At 41.3% G+C, this 18,730-nt stretch overlaps 3 protein-coding genes across 9 annotated transcripts; 1 reads left to right on the top strand and 2 right to left on the bottom strand.

The window, feature by feature from the left end:
- Positions 1-1,198: 1,198 nt before the first annotated feature.
- Positions 1,199-6,939, bottom strand: tefb (TEF transcription factor, PAR bZIP family member b). Of its 2 annotated transcripts, none has more exons than XM_037256498.1 (4): positions 6,722-6,939; positions 3,959-4,492; positions 3,575-3,786; positions 1,199-3,361 (listed from the first exon to the last, which is right to left on the bottom strand). In XM_037256498.1, the coding sequence occupies exons 1-4, from the start codon at positions 6,822-6,824 to the stop codon at positions 3,146-3,148; spliced, it is 1,065 nt and encodes a 354-aa protein (XP_037112393.1). In that variant the 5' UTR covers positions 6,825-6,939; the 3' UTR covers positions 1,199-3,145. The 2 variants fall into 2 exon arrangements, with proteins under 2 accessions (XP_037112393.1, XP_037112392.1); XM_037256497.1 differs by lacking the exon at positions 6,722-6,939 and adding an exon at positions 4,838-5,138.
- A 321-nt stretch (positions 6,940-7,260) lies between these two features.
- Positions 7,261-13,857, bottom strand: LOC119125748 (zinc finger CCCH domain-containing protein 7B-like). Of its 4 annotated transcripts, none has more exons than XM_037256565.1 (21): positions 13,661-13,857; positions 13,462-13,529; positions 13,204-13,240; positions 12,853-13,050; positions 12,583-12,741; positions 12,421-12,495; positions 12,294-12,345; positions 12,040-12,209; positions 11,381-11,882; positions 11,088-11,168; positions 10,856-11,017; positions 10,550-10,767; positions 10,378-10,478; positions 10,130-10,311; positions 9,655-9,747; positions 9,206-9,359; positions 8,755-8,857; positions 8,509-8,617; positions 8,315-8,439; positions 8,071-8,240; positions 7,261-7,988 (listed from the first exon to the last, which is right to left on the bottom strand). In XM_037256565.1, the coding sequence occupies exons 2-21, from the start codon at positions 13,518-13,520 to the stop codon at positions 7,808-7,810; spliced, it is 2,931 nt and encodes a 976-aa protein (XP_037112460.1). In that variant the 5' UTR covers positions 13,521-13,529; positions 13,661-13,857; the 3' UTR covers positions 7,261-7,807. The 4 variants fall into 4 exon arrangements, with proteins under 4 accessions (XP_037112460.1, XP_037112458.1, XP_037112459.1 ...); XM_037256563.1 differs by having other exon boundaries at positions 9,206-9,366; positions 9,656-9,747; XM_037256564.1 differs by having other exon boundaries at positions 9,206-9,363; positions 9,656-9,747.
- Positions 13,752-18,720, top strand: rangap1a (RAN GTPase activating protein 1a). 3 transcript variants are annotated; one of them, XM_037256568.1, is made up of 16 exons: positions 13,752-13,885; positions 14,725-14,844; positions 14,948-15,075; positions 15,200-15,259; positions 15,349-15,528; positions 15,646-15,780; positions 15,869-16,027; positions 16,235-16,348; positions 16,459-16,558; positions 16,626-16,710; positions 16,788-16,962; positions 17,080-17,196; positions 17,364-17,469; positions 17,585-17,667; positions 17,757-17,878; positions 18,177-18,720. In XM_037256568.1, exons 2-16 carry the CDS (start codon positions 14,733-14,735, stop codon positions 18,256-18,258), a joined length of 1,758 nt encoding a protein of 585 aa, XP_037112463.1. In that variant the 5' UTR covers positions 13,752-13,885; positions 14,725-14,732; the 3' UTR covers positions 18,259-18,720. The 3 variants fall into 3 exon arrangements, with proteins under 3 accessions (XP_037112463.1, XP_037112462.1, XP_037112464.1); XM_037256567.1 differs by lacking the exon at positions 13,752-13,885 and adding an exon at positions 14,102-14,230; XM_037256569.1 differs by lacking the exon at positions 13,752-13,885 and adding an exon at positions 14,102-14,230 and having other exon boundaries at positions 17,757-17,921.
- Positions 18,721-18,730: the final 10 nt, after the last annotated feature.

Genomic DNA, 18,730 nt, shown 5'->3' with positions numbered 1-18,730 from the left:
TTCTCTTTGAGGGCTGTTGCTGTTACGCAACACTGCTCCCCTGTGTGTGGATGTGATCATTACGCAATAGCTCCTACTCTTCTGGAATACTGATGAGCAGAAGGGAGGAGGGAAAACGCGTGCAGCATCCAAACAAAAACACCGTGCGTGTGTGTTCACGTGCGGATGATAATAAACGTGAGCTCACGGTTGAAACGGTCTGACAACACACAAGCTGCCTGGTGCTGTCTGATGATGACAAGTCAAGGTCAAACTGAGCCAATTTGTCTTTATCATGTTGATTTATTTGTTTTTTTCTGAATGCATGATACACGATACAGAATTATGTATCCATACATGATTAGAACAATACAAAAACACCCAACAGATTTTTTTTTTAATAAAAAGTTTTGCAAAACACCCAAAAAAACAAAATCCTGATACTATTAAATAATTTTCTATATTATAATTGTAGCTGCTTCAAATAGCTGATAAATGATGCCAAGAAGTAAAACAGGGCGGTTTTTACTTTCAAATATACATTACTGTTACCAACAAAGAAAAATATTTTCATATAATTTGTGCTTGGAAATGTGTTTTACACAGAGGAGCATATATTGTATGCATGCACATTACTAAACATGTAAAACAATGTTTTACTTTGTGTTGTGCAACAAATAAAAATACAGTAGACACAAATAAAACGAGAGCTTGCACGGATTTAATTTATACTAAATGGTGCCAGTGCAGCACAATTCGACCACACATGCAATTTGCTCTCTCTCTTTTTTAGCATTATTGGAGCAGACGAATAGAATAGAATCTGGAATTTTGAAAATATTTGAGCATATATCTGTCATCTTCTGTATATTTTCAATTTCTTACTTCGCATAAAACTGCTACAATACACACTGACCAACACCATTAATGAATCTAATAGATTCTTTCGGCGCAGAGTCAAAATTATGCCGGACACTTTGAATTTAATAATAAAAAAACAACAACTCATTGGCTGTGCTGACAGTCCAATACAGTGCATATTTTTATTGAATGTCAATGCAAACTAAGTTTGAAATTAGAAAAAATCTCTTTCTACAACCCTTTTGAAATGGAAACGATCAAGAAAACACGTAAGCACCAACTGATCCAGTAAATAAATCTACATATAGATTAATTTGCAGTTCATAGGAAATAATCCACACAGTGATCAAAAGATGCCTTTTTTTTTTAGCTGATGTTTTGCCCCAATAGGAAATCAAGCGAACCATACTCGGATGGTTGGCATTATTATGCGGGTCATAACATCAGACTCCAGATGCTCTGCATTAATATGCCCATCATGAAGCACGTCTGCTCTTTAGTGAAGGTTTACCGACATAAGTACACTTGGTGTAAAATCGTCAAGACATTGATAGAAGACAAATTACACTGGGTTTCATGCATTTACGATCCTAGACTACAAAGGATCAAAGTGGAAGCACAAAAAGACTTTGGGGGGGGGGGGGGGAGTTTCCTTTTCGAAATAACATCATGGTAATTTTACACATCACGGAAATCAAACAAGCAATATATAACAGGGTATTATTGCCACGTTTATTGGCGCACAAGCCGACCTATTACCAAAAATAAAAATCATAGGGAGAACACACGCCCGAGTCTTGTAACAGTCTGTGAGGTACTTACTAATTAAAACAGGCAGCCAGTCTAGCAACCCATAAAAAATGGACATTTTGCCAAATAGACCTACATGCTGCATTTACCGTGTACTCCTTACTTCAACCATTTCAAAACCGTGAAGTGGTCGATGAGGTACATAACCCTGCACATACTGTATTTACATCTTGAATTGAGATAGAGAATCCCATGATATAAATCTGTTTTTAAAAACAAAACACAGTTAACCCATTGGAGTCCCTGCTTAGTCATTGGTTTGATTTTTCCTCAAAGAGATATAAAGAATTTGACATCACAATCAACGGATGCATTATTACCATTAGAATAAATACAGCACTCGTTGACTATTTGGCAAATATAAGGAATAGCATTGGATTATAAAGACACAGTCAAAATCCCTGTTTTAGGATACAAAGACCTCCAGGCTATTTTTTTTATTTTATTTACAGGGTTTAAGAGCCTGTCGGGAAGTCGCAATTCATTTTTTTAAGAACCCCTCGCCATCACCACACTACCTAAATGCAGTTGAGGGCTACTAGCGCCCTCTACCTGCAGAGTGTAGTAAAATAAACATCCTTGCGTACATACCCCTCCACAAAAGGGAGGGCCACTGATACCTTTAAACCGATACTAAAAAAAACGACACTTTATTTGTGTAAAGGTCAGATTTTTAATCAAACCTTTTGAGGCTCGGGATTTGAAATGACTACGGGGACGTCATGCATTTTTTTTTTTTCTTTAAATTAAGCTACCGTCCCTCCCACAGTGATTATAAGGTACCTTCAACCACGAGGGCATTAGAAAAAGTGCAACAAGGGATTACACACTGGAGAAGACTATACATGTTGTGTATGTGTGTTACTTGACAAAAGAACTAAACAGATTCTCTGCGGCCATTCCTCCACCACCTGAGGTTATCCGCTTTCTTTCCTTCCAGATCCTGATTTGGACTCTATTCTTTTTCTGTCTTAGCATCTAGGAAGGAATAAAGACACAAAAATCTACGTGCGACACAAGGAAAGGTGAGGGGGCGCCGTTCTAAATTCACAACTGATGGCACTCATGCTTTGGTCCGCTAAAGGAAGTACTATGCAGTGATTTAAGGAAAAAAAAATTTTTTTTTTGACTCTGTATCATCTGCTTGCCATTTTCATATTTCCTGACTTCCTTGAAAGCCTCTCGAGACCAACCGTATTTTCCGTGTGTCTCTCTCTATGGGAGTGTTGCCGCCTTCCTCTGGGTGAAGGAGCCAGGCGCTCTCCACAGACCTTCCTTTCCATGACCACCGCTGCCAGCCTAGCCCCCCAAGTGTGTATCAGACACTCCGGCGCCAGGATCGGACCCGCGACTGGAGCTCGACACAGTGACCGGAGGTCAGCAAGAGTGCAAATTTGGATTTCCCTTGTGTGTTTGTGTCTGTGTTGAATTCTGCGGGTTAGGAAGTTCTGCTTTTGTCGGATTGATGATTCGATTTTTTTTTTTTACCAGGTCTTTACAGCGGACCATACTTGGCCTCATAGCGGGCAACTATGTTCTTGCAGCGACCGCAGTCTTTCCGCATTTCGGCCACTTGCTGTCGAAGGGCTGCGTTTTCCCGCTCCAGGAAGGAGGCACGCACCGTAATCTGGTTCTCTTTGAGGCGCCGGGCATCACGGGATCGTTTGGCGGCCAGGTTGTTCTTCTTCCTCCTGGACCAATATTTGTCATCCTGAGCAAAAATAAGAATGAAGAGTTATATTTTCTGGCTCACATTTAATCCATTTAGCAAAGGGCTGAAAAATATTTGAAAAAAAATCTAATCGCGATTAGAATAATAAATAATTTCATTATTAATCGACTACATGTCGATTTGAATGCAATTCATTTCAGTATTATAGATCTCAATTTTGGACCAAACATGCTCGCGAGTGAGTCAGCATACCTTCTGTTCGTTGGGAACAAACACTTTCTTGGCTTTCTTGATCATGGGCTGCGGCTTGAGCTCCTCGTCAGAGAACTTGTGTTTGCGTGGGTTGAACAGCTCTCCCCCCGGTACACTGGAAAGGACCAGGTCGGTCGGATCGGGCTGAAAGTTAACATCCACCTCGATGTCGTCCGGGTTGATGGGAGACGGCGTGTTACGCTGTCCAGTCCCTGTCATATATCAGAGAAGATCATTTAAATACTTTGCCTGTACTAGCTGGTCGATTGGAATATAAAGATAGATTTCAAATTATATATAATGTCCGTCTGAGGGAAACCAGAACTCTGAAAATTGTGAAAAATGTTTTTACACACTTGGACTATATGAATGCTAATTTCTTACCAGGATTCTTCTTGCTGACTTCCACAGCTTTTTCCTCTTCTTTTGCTTCCAGAGGCAAAGATTCCTCTTCCTGATCCTCATCTTCATCATCATCATCTTCATCCTCTTCCAATTTGGCGGGCAGTAGCGTGGTGACAGTTAGCGCTTCCTCCGGCTCTGAGGCGCCCGTCGTGGTGTCGGGAGCAGGCGGAGGAGACGTGGATGCAGACATTGTCGTGGCGCTGGGAGCGCCCGTAACCTTGAGGGCGCTTTTCCCTTTGCCTTCAGCCGGAGTCAGCGTTTTCTGCAGCTCCTCATCCTCCAGACTTGCAGGGATCCCGTTCTCCGATAGGAACTCATCCAGGTCCATGTACTCCAGATGAAAGGTCTCTCCATCGTAAGGAATGGTCTTCTCCCAAATGGCTGGGGTCAAGGAGGCTGACACGCCTCCGGCGCTGCCCCCACTGCTTCCCCTTGAAGCCCCACCAACGCTGGCTGCAGCAACCCCGCCCCCCTGCACATTGTCAGCTGAGCACAGTTTCTCCTTCTCCAGCTCTGAATTGAGGAAACAGAAGTTCATTTCATCGTCAAATAGGGCGTGGATGGGCACACTTCCTAATTGTGATGGGGATAAAGGGTGTCAATGACAGTGACAAGTGGGTTGGGGGGGGGGGGGGGGGTCAGTAAGTAATACAATACAATGACAGGTTGTTGTACGGTCTACACACGCACCAAAATAAAAATTCAGAACAAGGAACATGCGAGCCACCATAATCGGGTTGCAATAACAGTGTGGGAACGCAGAATATTGCACTTGGAACTTTGTGTTCTTTTCGATTTTTGAGTAGCACCGAACGACCACTCCACATTCCCCAACACATTTTGATACTGCGGTCTTACCGTCGTCGCCTTCCTCCAGAATGTTTGGAGGAGGGATGTCCATAATCTTCTTTATAACAAACGGGAAAGACTTCTGCTTAGCTTCTGGACCGACGGTTGAGTCGGGCTGAAGCGCGACATCCACCTCTGCTTTACCGGGCATTGTTCGCCACCGAGTTTGAAAAATTAGATATTAAACGGACACTGGATCACCGTCCAACTTCTGCGACGTTTAAATCCACCCGTCGACAAAAGAACGCCGATGTGCGGAAACTAGACTGCTCCCCTTTGTGTTGTCCGTACCCATGCAGAGCGCGTGTTGGATATTCATGAGGCAAAAGCCACGCCCATTTGAGGCATAGTAGAAGCTGATTGGTCGTTTATTCTGCCATGTGATAGTACTCTCTATATGGGACACGCAGTTTTTTTTTCCATTTTATTTTATTTTTATTTATCGAGACAAATTTCGTTTATTTTAAACACGACTTCAACCGCAAATGTGTTTGAAAAAAACTAAGTAATTCATATCAAATGCAGATCGTCACAACGCTGAAATAACACGTCGGATATTTTTGCAATATGGCCACAAAACCAACCCGCGGCAATATCACTAACGTCTCACTTGCACAATGTTGCTAACCAGACAAAAAGGTTGAAAAGCACCGTTCGTGGGTTGCAGACTCGCCTGCAAACGAGTCGCGAGAACACTCGTGGCAAAACACGTGCCCCCGCCCTCGCCCGCGAACGTGACAGTACATTGTGGAGGGGGCGTGGCCGCGTGATGTTCCCCGCTTGCTGCGCCACACGTGCTGCAAACTGACGTTCGAGTCAGTGGAAGAGACGCATTTTTTTTTAAAAAGAAAAAATTATTTACAAAATTGAAAAATAGTAAATGAATAAAAATGATCAATTAAATCGACTAACCCATTTTTACTATAATACGTGTAGGTCCACAACTAAAGGTTTTGTACTGCACGGTTATGACGCCTATGATTCGGGTGATCGGATTTTTTTTTAAATCGATTTTTTATTTATTTAACACCTCAGAGTTTCTCTATATCACGCTTTGGTGCACGCTTCATGGAGAGCGCGAGCGAGAAAGAGAGAAAGAGGGGGGGCAGTAAGGAAACAGGTCAAAGTCTAAGCAATCTTTTACTAAAGTAACACACAAAGGAGTTAACCACTATATTTCTTTAAACATTTTATTATTATGGCTAATGATTATTTATTAGGTACATAAAATTTAATTGTTAGTGGGTAATGTGAAAACAAGGTAATTGAGCTGTCAATACTGCCCTCTAGTGGGAATTCTTATAACGAACTAATATATTACAAATATTTAAAAAATCCAGCGTATTCTGATTTTCCACTTCAAAGAAAACATTTTAATCAGCATGATTATTATTTAATAGTAAAGCTAATCTCAGTAATCTCGTTTTCAAACTGTTTCAAAGAGTTTCAAATGCATTTCCTGGAAGAGGAAAATGCTTGACGCCACCCCAACTCTCCTCAGTTACTATAAATAGTATAATTTCTCTATAAAATTGGAATTGTATCCTAATTAACACGTTCCTTGGGGTCACACGCCCCCTCGCCGGCATCCCACCGCGCATCCCCAGGGGGACCAGCCTCACTATTTGAAGACTGTAGTCATGAAACTAAGACTGACTAGAAATTGACAATATGGCGGTAGCATGCACAAAACACCCTTAAAATCCACATATAGTAATTTGGAATAATTATATTTCGAGGCCGAAGTTATCAACACAATCGCATTAGTTCATTGACCATATGACATACGCACAAAGCGATTATTTTTTGGCCAAGCTCCGAATGCAGCCAAATATCAGGTACAACAAACTACGTTGAAGAAGACGTGGTGAAAAATGAGTCAAAATTTCTTACCAATATCATCAAAATCTGGGAAAGAGAAGGGATAGTCAGCCAAGGATCTGATGAGATCAGGAACTTCCCCCCTTTCTCCAAGGATGTGATTTAAGGTTGACATCTTGAAGGATGACGAGAAAAACGGCGAGTCTCTTGGTAGGTGCTCTCGAACAAGACTTTGGAATAACTTTCAAGCAGCTCAAGTCACTCACATCACGGGGACGCCTGCATGTGCCCAAACAACTTGCCTTGGAATAATCCCGCCCTTTGTTGCGGATGGCGCGAAACGATTGAGGGAAATACCCGCCACTCTGAACTTTTAGCCAATCATGAAGCAAGGGGATGGGGCAAAACGAGAACAACAACACTGCTTCAGCACATGCTTCACACTCGGGCACATTTGCAACACGCACCGCTGCACGTGGGAGAGGTTGCTGCGTGGGAGGGAGGTACACATGCGCCACCTATCGGCCACTATTATTACTACGTGATCCATTAGGATATTGTATGTGATGCATAGTTTACTCGAAGTTAAACAGCTTTTAAATTAATGGAGAAGTAGTGTGGTTGTGTTTAAGTGCATATTCTTAACAAAAATCTGAATACACAGGATACAAACTTTAATTTGTCCACAATAAGATGAAACAGTGAACTACAGGTTTTAAAACAACACAACCCTATTATTCAGAAAATCTTAGCAGTTGTAAACAAAAGTACAAAATGTGGAAATAAACTTCATCATGCCACTTATCAAATTACAAGGTCTATCAAGATGACATTGTCTGCATGGAATTATTATCTTTTGTGTAGAGTTGTATGACTATGCTGTGCAGGACTTTGTCATTAATTTTTATTGGGGCAATTTCACGAGCAATAGAGAAAAAACAACCCAAAACTCAGAATTAAAACACCTGTCATTTCCCAAAAAACAGTTGCTGTGAATGGTTAGGGGTTTTTTTTTTTCCCGGATGACCTTGTCTCAAAAAAAAAAAGAATTTTCTATATGAGGCCCTGATTGAAAATAAATTGATTGAAAATAGTGCAATCAGGACCAAAAAAAAGTACATTTCTGTTTAAAAAAAATAATTGGATCTTTTGTAATTCTTAGTGTTGAAGTAGAAAGTTGTACTGGCCGTAGTCGTCATCATCAGGCATGATGAGAAGGTCTTCCCTGGCTTTGTCCAATTTGCGCCGCAGGAAATTCCGTCTCTCAATCCACTCCTGCAACTCCTCACGACTGTGGGCAAAGTCACAACTGGCACCTTCAGGGCAGTCAGCTTCGGACCTAACACGCCGCAGAAACACAAACCAAAATATTCATCGTGTTTTCATATTAAAGATATTGGCCAGGTGAAGACACGACTTACTTGGTGCAGAGCTGGAAGGACACACCGGGGAAGCGGTGGGTCCATTTCAAAGCCTCGTCTTCTCCTTCGCAACTGAACAGGCGCTCCTTGTGCTTGGCGGAGGAGATGTGTTGCTGCCATTGTCGCTCGCCGTTACTGTGCTTGCCACACAGAGGACAGTAGATGCCGCACTGAAACGTAGACAGCAAGTTCTGGAAGTAGTTCATCATCAAATCGCAAGTATGTAATAATAAAGCGTACCCACCATTGGTTCCGGATTATCTGTCGGCATGACAATGTCTTTTTCTTGGGCGGGCACGGTTTTGTCCGCTTGGCAATTTTGTGCGCTTAATGTCAGCCACATTTTGTATATCTGCAGCATGTCGATGACTGCAAAGGGACAGACCACTCATCAATTAGGAAACAGTTCCAAAGTTTTTGTTTGTTTCAATAACTCGCCATTTTGAGTCTTCATATACATCCACATCTCTTTTTCTTCTGGGCTGTGGGCAAAGGAGCACTTGTCAGCGTAGTCACATTTCTTCTTTGCCAACATCTGGGCGCACAACTGCAAATAAATCAAAAAAAGTTAATAAATCACTGAAACAAATCGGAGTAAACAACTTTTGGGCGCACAACTGCAAATAAAAAAAAAAAGTTAATAAATCACTGAAACAAATCGGAGTAAACAACTTCTAAACTCACTTGATATTGTGCGGGTAAGTATTTTGTTGGAAGCGGTCTGGCAGGGACCCATTTATTTTTATCCAAGGACTTCACCACGAGCGTGCTTTGCTCTCTCATCCACCTGGGAGTGTTCATTCGTTTGTACGTGAAAAGAAAAGGGAGTGTGAGCAATTGAATGTTGAAATACTGTCGAAAACAAAAGGACTAAAAATAGCGGTGAGACGTCAGAACAAGCTAGGCTTTCCTTTTCTGTTGGTGAAAATGATATCGTAAGCACTTCATTTACCAATCAGAACCTAGATGATCATTTTTGTTCCGCAAAATTGTATGACATTAAAATAAATATTTTTATGATGTAATGTACAGATTTGACTTTTTCTAGAATTGTACCATGACGGTGGTTGTTTAACGAGATTATTTAGGTCAATTTAAGTTCTCGCTGAAGACCCAAGCCCATCTTTTTACTTACGGGTGCCTGGCCTTGTTGGAGCAATACTTGAGATGTACGTCTGGCGTACTTATGTGGCCGTCTTGGAAGCAGCTTGCACAGATAAACTTCATCTTCATGTTCAAACTTTTGCCTTTTAGTATTTCCACACCGTTTGTAGCAGCAGCAGCAGTAGTAGCCTGCTTAAAAATAAGGAGTAAAAATATAATTGTACCTAGTTTTCTATCTAAACAGTGGTTAGTTGTTAGTGTAGTTAAGTAGTTTATTCATGCAATATTCACGGGAAATAAATTGATGAAATATGAGGGGGGGAAACAGTGGCAATAGCAAAATGGAGGATGGAGCATGAGCAATGGCTGCAACCGATTATGAAAACAAAAATCTTCCTCATCCATGGTCACATTTAAAAAAATGTTTGCCAATATTGATGATATTATTTGCAATATAAAAATAAAAAAAAAACTGCCTTACTCGACTTGATCTCAATTTTCTTTCGTTTCCGGCATTCTGCTCCTCTTTATCATATTTTGCCGAGACTTTAACAATCTCATCAGCAGTGATACCTAGAAACAAGCACACATCAAAAAGACTAATTCACTAATTGAAAGAAACTAAATGGAAATGTCCCCCAAAGATAATACAAATGATTGATACAATATTTTTATTTCTTTAGTGGATGTTTGAATCTTATTACCCATTGGCTTATATTCTTCCATGAGGGAAACAAAATGATCTTTTTAAAAAAGTGCTAAAATAAATGTGCCATTCTTCACAAGCATGTCATCAAATCTGTTCCAGTGCCGCTACAAGTTTTAAAATGTGAGCGCTAACTTCATTAATGGCATCCAGCACTGATGAAAACATGGAAAACATTAAATGCGATGTTGATGAAGAAATGATAATGATAAATCTCCGGATAGAATATTCAACAGCACATTTCCTCACCTGTGTCTCTCTGCACCTTCCAGGTTTGCAGCTCGATGACAGAATGAGCGTTATGACACTTGGACTCCCCGAGGCATCCGTCATGTGACTTTTGGCTACACAGTTTAAAGTGGGCCAGTATATTAAATGGACGCACTTTTCTGTAGTTGCACTGAGTGGTCTTCACTTCAAACGCTAAACACCTGACGGGCACAAAGTCGACATAATTAAAATTTGAATCAATATTTAAGTGTCTGTTGTGTACTCACTTGTTAGCATCGAAGGAGTGGTGGACATGCACGTTTGAGCACACTGTGTGATTATCTCTGCAGCGCCTACTGATAATCCGAGGTTTACTGTCATAGCACTCCTGCAAACCGGAAGACAAAAAGATCCAAATTAACAACTACAAAAATTCTACATTTTGATCTCCATCCTGACCTGACAGAGGAAGATGAAATTGCCCTTGTGTTCCTGTCGAAGGCGTATGATGCTGTTCACAGGGTCTATGTCGGCAACAGCCGATGGTCCGAAAAGGAGGTTTCTGTCCAGGGTTCCTTTCCTTTCCTGGGTCCAAACGTCAATTTCCAGCTGGTTGTAGGCGTAGTTGCATTTTTCCCCAAACTTACAGATGCCCAGATCTCCATACTTTGGATGGTCTATATAGAAAACAAACTCTGTCTACTTTACAACTCAAATTTTGTCGTTGGTTTTCAATAAAGTCAAAAGGACAAAATGTATTTTTACGTTTGCAGAGGAGAAAAGGCCCTGTGATGAACGTCCATGTCGGTGGCTGTCGCACTCTGGTCCATTCCGAAGGTAAAGCTGTCTTTCGTCTACACAGGAGAATGTCTCGCTTACAGTTGTGGCCTGGCTCGGGCTTGTAAGTGAAGGGGTGAACCCCTTGACCTGAAAACAATTTTTTTTTAAATTATAATTAATATTTTGGACAACATAGAAGTATAAAGTATTAAGCTACCTTCGTGAGGAATGCAATTCCAACAGGCCTGCGTGAAGTCGTGAGTGGCCCACAGAGGGTTTGAGACTGAAGTTTGTGTCGCTAAAGGGCAGAGAAAGAACATGGAGAACGCAAAATATTTTCATACATCATTGTGATAAAGTTTCCTGTGATAAACATTTGACCTCTCATTTATGATTTATTGAAGTCAAAACAAAATGGGCCCTCAAAGTGACTAAATATCTCCATCTTGAAGAATAAATGATTCCATCTGCACCTTAGCCAATAATAATTTTTGAATGGGTTGTAATTACCAGAAGAGTTGAAATTGCTGAGTGAGTCCAGGTTTGTTGCCTTCGGCGGGCGTACGGGCACAGAATTTCTTGCGGGAAACGAGTCCAAGGAATCGAGCGAGTCCAGTTGAGCGGATGGGTCACAGGTGAGCCTCACAGGTTGATATTTATCAAGCAAGTCATCAAAAGAGTTATCCAATTGTTCCAGGTTTGTTTTGGGTTGAGTGGCTTTTGGCGATACGCCGCAAGCAGTTGCCATCAAGAGGTCATCTAGGGAATCTAGTGACTTCAAACGCATATCATCTCCACCTCCAGGGAGGTTATCAGAGGAATGTGGCCCCTGTGGAGCTGATAGGTCATCAAGGGCATCTAGTGAGTTGTGACCACCGAAGGAAAGGGAGCTCTTGGGGTTAAATTGACTCATGGAAGAGCAAAAGAAGGCTGGGGGGAGCTGAGGCCTTGGGGCAGGAAGCAAAAAAGTTCTTTGCCCGCTGGGAGGTGAGGCTACTTTCGGATTGTGGACCTAGAAGAGGAAAGAAAACAAATTCTGCATTATCTACACTTGTTGCAGGGCTGCTAAATTAGCATTTTTAAAACGATTTTTATTCTTTTTCCCAAATGATTGTCTATTGATTTCACAAATTGATTCATCGTGTGCTTCTCATAATCCTAGCAATTACCTCAGCAGCTAAATGTTCATTGGGGACACAATCAAGAAGGTTGTCCAGGTCATCTCCTAACAGCTCACAGTCCTCCATAGTGTCTTGCCTGTCCAAGTTTGAGATGGCAGACTGTTGCATGTCATTTGCGTTGCTAAGGGCAACGCATTGAGGCACGCTAGGAAAACTGACTAAGGAGACACGGGTACAAAAATTGCATTCAGGATCTACATGTTGGTGAAAATAGCGGTTGCTGCAATGTTGATGATACTCACCTGGTGCAATTCTACTCAAAGGGTTTTGAACATTTCCGACATTATAAGACACCTAGGCATGAGAAACACATTAAAAATGATCGAGAAATATCTGAGACACAATGAAAAAAATATATATTTAACTCACGGCTTTGCTGGGTTTTTGTTTTTTCAGTCCAAGATGGTTCACAAGTTCCTCTGCGAGTTCATTTACCTTTTTGTCCTGTGATTAGACACAAATTGAATTTTTCAATTCAATTATATTACTTATATATAATACTTCTGCAATGTTCAATTGTGCATGATTTACCTGATGTGCGATGAGCAAACAGTTGCGTGTGCAGTCATAAGCCTCCTCGTACCTGCCGAGTTGCTTCAAGCAAAGGGCCTTCAAGTAGAACACTTTGTGGCTTTTTTTACACAACTCCAGAGCTTTGTCGCAGTCCTTTATGCAATTATCATATTTATTCTGTAAAAGGCACAAGGCAACATTAAGATTGCAGGTGAGTGAATAAGGAAATGATTTTGAAGGAAGGAGAATTTCAATACAATAAGTTTCGAGAAAGCAGAACAATCTCACCATGCTGTGGTAAGCAGTTGCTCGGTTGACATATAGACTCTCCACTAAATCCTGAGGAATCTCGAATCCTTCTACTGAGAAATATTCAGAAACATTCAAGCCTTCGCTGTACTGCCTCACTGCCCGCTTCCAGTGGCCGTCCCTGAACAAGTTGTTGCCCTCCTCAAGAAGGTTGCAGATCAACTTCATCAAAAAGTCCTGTGGATCACAACATAGACATCGTTAGATGTGTTGATATTGTAGCACAAAATTTGTTTGGTCTTGTCACTCCTTTTTTGAGTTAATGTGTATTTTACATTTGCAAATTAACCTATTAGCAGAGAGGAAACAGACAAAAGATTGAGGTTGTACCTTGTAGCTTTCAGGATCTGGATATGGGACTGAAGACCTAAAAACAATGCAGAAAGATGTGAAAAAAAAAGCCTGAAAATAAAGTTTGGAGTCTGAGCACACTGGTAGTTTATTGACAAAAACACACAAGATCCTTCTTTTGTGCAAAGGGATTAAATCTGAATTTAGAGACACACTAACTGATAGGTTATATTGATTTTGTGTATGAACATTCCTAATGAAGATGTGTATTGAAAAAAAAAAGAAGTAAAATCTTACTGTATGAAATTCAGAGCTTCTTGTATTTCTTTCTTGCGTTTCTGCCTTTGCGTGTCCATTCTTACTCCCTGCGAGAATGGGGGAGAAAAATAAACATGTAGGCGTTCCTAGTTTCAATATTAACGTTTTAAGCGATATTTGGGGCAATTTTGTGATGAAACATGGCGCCACCGCCTAGTGGAACTTAGAAAGCACCTACCTTCTTTAAGTGAGGAAGTTCATTGATGAGCAAACAAAATGGTGTGATCGACGAGCAGGGGGAGCAAGGGGGGTGACTTCCAGAGGCAAATATATTAAATTAGTGCACGATTTATCACGACTGCTCCTCGCAAATATGATAATCCAGACTGTTAGGTTTCTTATCGCTTACTTTCGATTTCTCTTGAAGTCCAGATCACATGACGTCAGCTAACTCCCCAGCAAGGTAAATCGCTATTGGAACAAACGTCGTATGACTCACTCTGATTTAATCTGGACTGGTCGTCAGTCAATCGTAGAACAATTTACGCTGTCAAATGATGATTCCAGAATTTTCGGAGGAAATTGTGTGGTTTGAGTCTGAATTTTGCTGGTCTGTACTGAGAATGATTGCTTTTTGGAGCTTAAGAATGGAACGTGAACGCGTCAGTGTAGGCTAATGGAACTACAACTCCCTTGTCCACCAAATGAGTCGTAAAGCAGTTTGTTGTGGTGCTGAATTGTCGTTTGAACGTCAGGAACGAGCGGGAGCCTGAATTGGACAGCATTCATCGACAACTGCAGTGCCCGGGTATTGTTTTTATTCATATAATTATCATAATAGCATATTCGGTTTTGTGTTTGACTATTCTTAAGTCGCTGTCGTACATAACTGTAGGTTGTCTGCGGTGTGCTGTTGAACGACACGAGGGGCCGAATCACACTTTCCACGTTACAGCTGTCAATAATTAACTTCACTGTTATCATACACTTCGCACAAAAATAAAAGGTTTAAATATCGAGTCAAATGCTTTCTTTCGGAATTTCCACCGATTGATGCGATTTGATAGCAACTGTATATCTCCTTGATAAGGTTTGTAGTCGAAGTTAGCATCAGGTGGCTAATGCTAGCCTGTTGCAAATAACATCATGAATAATCAATACTGTACATAACGATAAGAATTACACAGGTCTGACATGCTGAATTGGATCAGCGGATATTTTAAGTCAATGATCAGTTGAATGTCATAATTTGCTGATCGATGTTATTGATCAGAGTGTCATGCGGTTTTTGTTTTTTCCCAGGTACCTTAATGGCGACAGACATTGTTTCACAGTTGGCCGACTCCCTGGCCAAAGCTAAAGTTGAAGAAGGGGAGCTGAGTTACAAAGGCCAGGGAAGAAAGCTGGATGATTCGAAATCAGGTGCGAGATGGTGCAGTTTCCATTCATTCAACCAAGGAAAGAATGATAGAAACACATTTTGTCCTACTTTCTTTTTCCGTCTTAACCATTTTTTAAATTCTAGTTGAAGAGATTGTGAAGGAGATCGAGAATTTTGAAGGTCTCCAAGCTCTACGATTGGAAGGAAACACTGTGGGTGTTGAGGCAGCAAAAGCCATCGCCAAGGCCCTTGAGACAAAGAGCCTGTTCAAGGTTTCAGCAATATACTTTTGATTTCTTTCATTTCCATGTCATTTGGTTTTCTTTTATATCTCACTGAGGGTGATGCAAGAAAAAAAAAAAAGCAATAAGTTAAAAAAAAACTTGTTTCTTTCAGTGCTGTTACTGGAGTGACATGTTTACTGGCCGTCTCCGCTCTGAGATCCCACCTGCTCTGGTAACAACATTATCCTAACTGGTTGTTCTTTAAATGTTCTCTTCACATCACTTATAAGGTCTTAATATTTGTCTCTCTTTCTCTCAAAGAATTCGCTGGGTGACGCTCTAATGCTGGCGGGTGCCAAGCTGACCGTTTTAGATCTCAGTGACAACGCCTTCGGCCCAGACGGGGTGAAGGGGATTGAGCGGTTGCTCAAAAGCTCTTCCTGCTACACTCTTCAGGAACTACGACTCAACAACTGCGGCATGGGTATTGGAGGGGGGAAGGTAAATCATCCTCAATCGAGGCATATTTTAAATGTATTGCATTTTCTATAGGTTGATTGTGGTATACTTGGAAAGTGCTCCAGTCTAAGCTATAAAAGGTTGTTGTGCACTTGTCAGATATTAGCTGCTTCGCTGATTGAGTGCCATAAAAAGTCCAGTGCAGAAGGTCCGCCGCTCAGCCTGAAAGTGTTCATCGCCGGGAGGAATCGTCTGGAGAATGACGGCGCCACAGCTCTCGCTCAAGCGTTCCAGGTAGAGAAGTCAAACAACCAATTGGACGATTTACGATTCCGTACATTTGTTCTTCCCTGTTGTATAAGCGTCTAATATGTGTTTTCAGTTAATGGGCAGCCTGGAGGAGATTCACATGCCCCAAAATGGCATCAATCACCCCGGTGTAAAAGCCCTGGCGACGGCTGTACAGCACAATCCAAACCTGCGCACCCTCAATCTCAATGACAACACCTTCACTGAGAAGGGCGCCATTGCCATGGCTCAGGTATGATTAGAAATATTGCAGGGCTTGCTGGAATCATTAACCAAGATATACTTTTATTATATGACAGCAGCTTGCAAGCTTTAAGCGTAGTCAACAGCAATATCCAATGTAAGAACATAAATTTAAAAAAAAAAAATGCATCTGACATGATAGTGTTGACTAAGATTATTTTGTTTCTGTGTTAATACTTTTTTCTGTCATTCTCAGGCCTTGAAACATTTACGAAGCATCCAGGTGATCAATTTTGGAGACTGTTTGGTGCGCCCAGTCGGAGCCGCAGCGATCGCTGAAACAGTTTCAGAAGGACTCCCCATCTTGAAGGTGAGTGTTCATTCGGCCTGTCTGTTGTATATTACAATTTATTAGACTGGCATGATAAAATAAACTTCATCTCCTCTCTGACCAACCAAATACTCGGTTACAATAAACAGGAACTTAATCTGTCATTCGGAGAGATAACCGAAGATGCTGCACTGGCTGTGGCCCATGCTGTCAAGAACAAGAATCAGATGGAAAAACTGGATTTAAATGGTAAAAAAAAAAAAGTGTATGCCTCTGCTGTGACTACATATAACACGCTCAACCTCGTGTTTGGCAGGAAACTGTCTGGGAGAGGAAGGCTGCAAAGTTCTGAGAGATTTCATGGAAGACAGCAACATGGCCGAGCTTCTGGCGTCGCTCAGGTAACGTTCAAGTTCATTTACATTTGTGTTTATAACACAATTTTGTTGATTATCAAAATTGTTGTTGTTTTTTTTAGTGATGATGAGGGTGAACCAGGAGACGATGATGACGAGGATGATGATGATGATGGCGATGACGACGACGAGGATGACGAGGAGGTGGATGAAGAGGAGGAAGAGGAAGAAGAGGATGAGGAAGATGAGGAGGAAGAGGAGGAAGAAGAGGAGCAAGATTTAAACGTTGGCAGCAAGGTAAGTCGGATCAGCAAGTTGAATAATACAGATAGACTTAATCTTTTTTTTTCTTCCGCTTAATTAAATATTAGCCTAACGTTTTTTTGTTTTTTTTAACCATCTTTGCCTTTCCAGTTTTCCACACCCCCATCAGCACAACGACCGCCCGATGTCTCGTCCTTTCTCAGTTTTCCGTCGCCGGATAAACTGCTCAGGCTGGGGTCCAAAAGAGCAGCACTGATTGAACAGCAGGTACAATAGTTGATAATACAAGAGAAGGCTTACCTATATTATCTATTGTCAACGACATTACATTTCTCTTTTTTTGACACTTTACAAAGTTCATTGTAGAAATGAACTATATGGCATTTTTGGAAAGAAGGATGACGCTGATTCCTTTTTCCTGTCTTTGTGGCCAGGTGGATGTGTCCGACGCAAGAAAAACAGCCGAAGCCTTTCTCAAAATTGCATCTGTGTATAAAGAGGACAATGGTGAAGTCAAGAGTGCAGTCTTGGAAAGTGTTGGTGAGATTTCTTTTTTTTTTTTGTGGAATACAAAGGGCACCTGTCTCCCCCGTGTTACCTTCCGGGCTCTTTTTTATTGTACTGTATCCATAAAAGCTAATCCCTCTTTTTACAGATGCCCTTTTGAGGAAAGCCTTTTCTTCTATCCAAGGCTACAACTTTGTATCCTCTTTGTTAGTGTTGCTGGGGCTTATTAAGGTGAGCGGAATCGGATTCCTTCGACCTGTGTCCTTTTCAGTTTCTATACCAAATCCTTTTCTCTCCGTCCGTTCCTGTCGTCATCTCAGAGTGAAGACAAGGTGAAGCCTGTGCTGGTGGTCGCCGGTCACCTGCAAGCCTTGGAGCACGCTGTTCGTCAGGATTACTTCCCCAAAGAGAGTGTGGCTGTGCTGGAGGCCTTCATGTCCCGGTAAGGGCGTGACAGAATGAGCCAATCAGCAGGAAGCTTCCAGGTATAAAACATCGCTCAATACTCACCAGGAACAATGGTGACACTTCACATTGATGTATTCTTATTCTTGATAAATGAATATCCTGCAACTAGGACAAAGGAAGGTAGGTCACTGTGATTTCAGCTAATTTGGTGAAATGACAAATACGGTACCATTAAGATAATGTTTTGAAGCCCATCATGCATGATTGGCCATTTTAAGAGTTGCCGGACTATATCAGTGCATCCAGATGTCAGAATTCTTTTTCATCCCCAGAAACAACAAGGCTTTGGAGTCCTGCGGCTCTTCTCGATGCAAGCTTCAGTCCACCTTGCAGACGACACGCACAGAGAGCTGAGGACCGTGGGTGAACACAAATAACGCACAAACAACACATTTGCTCACATTTTAATCAAAGGGGCATCATCCTCATTTAAATAATCATTACCGTAATGCATTTTTGGGGAAGATCTGTTTGCTTGAGCATGCAGTGTTTTGTTGCGCAACACTTACATGACATCTTTGTAACCGCTGGTGTGTTTAAAAATAAAAATTGGGACTGCCAGCCAGGTGACACTCGTCTACTGGCTACACAACACATTATATTGTACTATGTATGTAAATGCAAACAGTAGTTTTTGGTTTTGTATCGATTTGCTTCTTTTTTTTTTTCTTTCTATTTTGAAGCTGTAATGTGCTATGAATGACGTATTAAATGTATTGTAAAGTGAAGGTAAACTACGAAAGGGATGTATTTTTTTGACTAGAGTCACAAGCTGTTATGGCTCTGCGTTGTTAAAATAAATTTTGTTGATTTTAACTTGTTGGCA

The sequence above is a fragment of the Syngnathus acus genome, chromosome 8, assembly GCF_901709675.1.
Source record: "Syngnathus acus chromosome 8, fSynAcu1.2, whole genome shotgun sequence".
Taxonomy (NCBI): domain Eukaryota; kingdom Metazoa; phylum Chordata; class Actinopteri; order Syngnathiformes; family Syngnathidae; genus Syngnathus; species Syngnathus acus.
Note: the sequence above shows the minus strand (reverse complement) of the source record. Positions and strands in the feature narration are given on the sequence as shown.

Excerpts from the sequence above, each read along its gene's own strand:
- tefb (XM_037256497.1), bottom strand. The coding sequence starts at position 4,979 with ATGCCCGGTAAAGCAGAGGTGGATGTCGCGCTTCAGCCCGACTCAACC. Across the intron at positions 4,493-4,837 it reads TCTGGAGGAAGGCGACGACG|AGCTGGAGAAGGAGAAACTG; the intron begins GTAAGACCGCAG and ends TCCTCAATTCAG. Across the intron at positions 3,787-3,958 it reads AGTCAGCAAGAAGAATCCTG|GGACTGGACAGCGTAACACG; the intron begins GTAAGAAATTAG and ends GATATATGACAG.
- LOC119125748 (XM_037256563.1), bottom strand. The coding sequence starts at position 13,520 with ATGGACACGCAAAGGCAGAAACGCAAGAAAGAAATACAAGAAGCTCTG. Across the intron at positions 9,367-9,655 it reads GAAAATTGAGATCAAGTCGA|CAGGCTACTACTGCTGCTGC; the intron begins GTAAGGCAGTTT and ends CTTATTTTTAAG. Across the intron at positions 8,440-8,508 it reads GTATATGAAGACTCAAAATG|TCATCGACATGCTGCAGATA; the intron begins GCGAGTTATTGA and ends GTCCCTTTGCAG.
- rangap1a (XM_037256568.1), top strand. The coding sequence starts at position 14,733 with ATGGCGACAGACATTGTTTCACAGTTGGCCGACTCCCTGGCCAAAGCT. Across the intron at positions 15,076-15,199 it reads AGACAAAGAGCCTGTTCAAG|TGCTGTTACTGGAGTGACAT; the intron begins GTTTCAGCAATA and ends TGTTTCTTTCAG. Across the intron at positions 16,963-17,079 it reads ATTTAAACGTTGGCAGCAAG|TTTTCCACACCCCCATCAGC; the intron begins GTAAGTCGGATC and ends TTGCCTTTCCAG.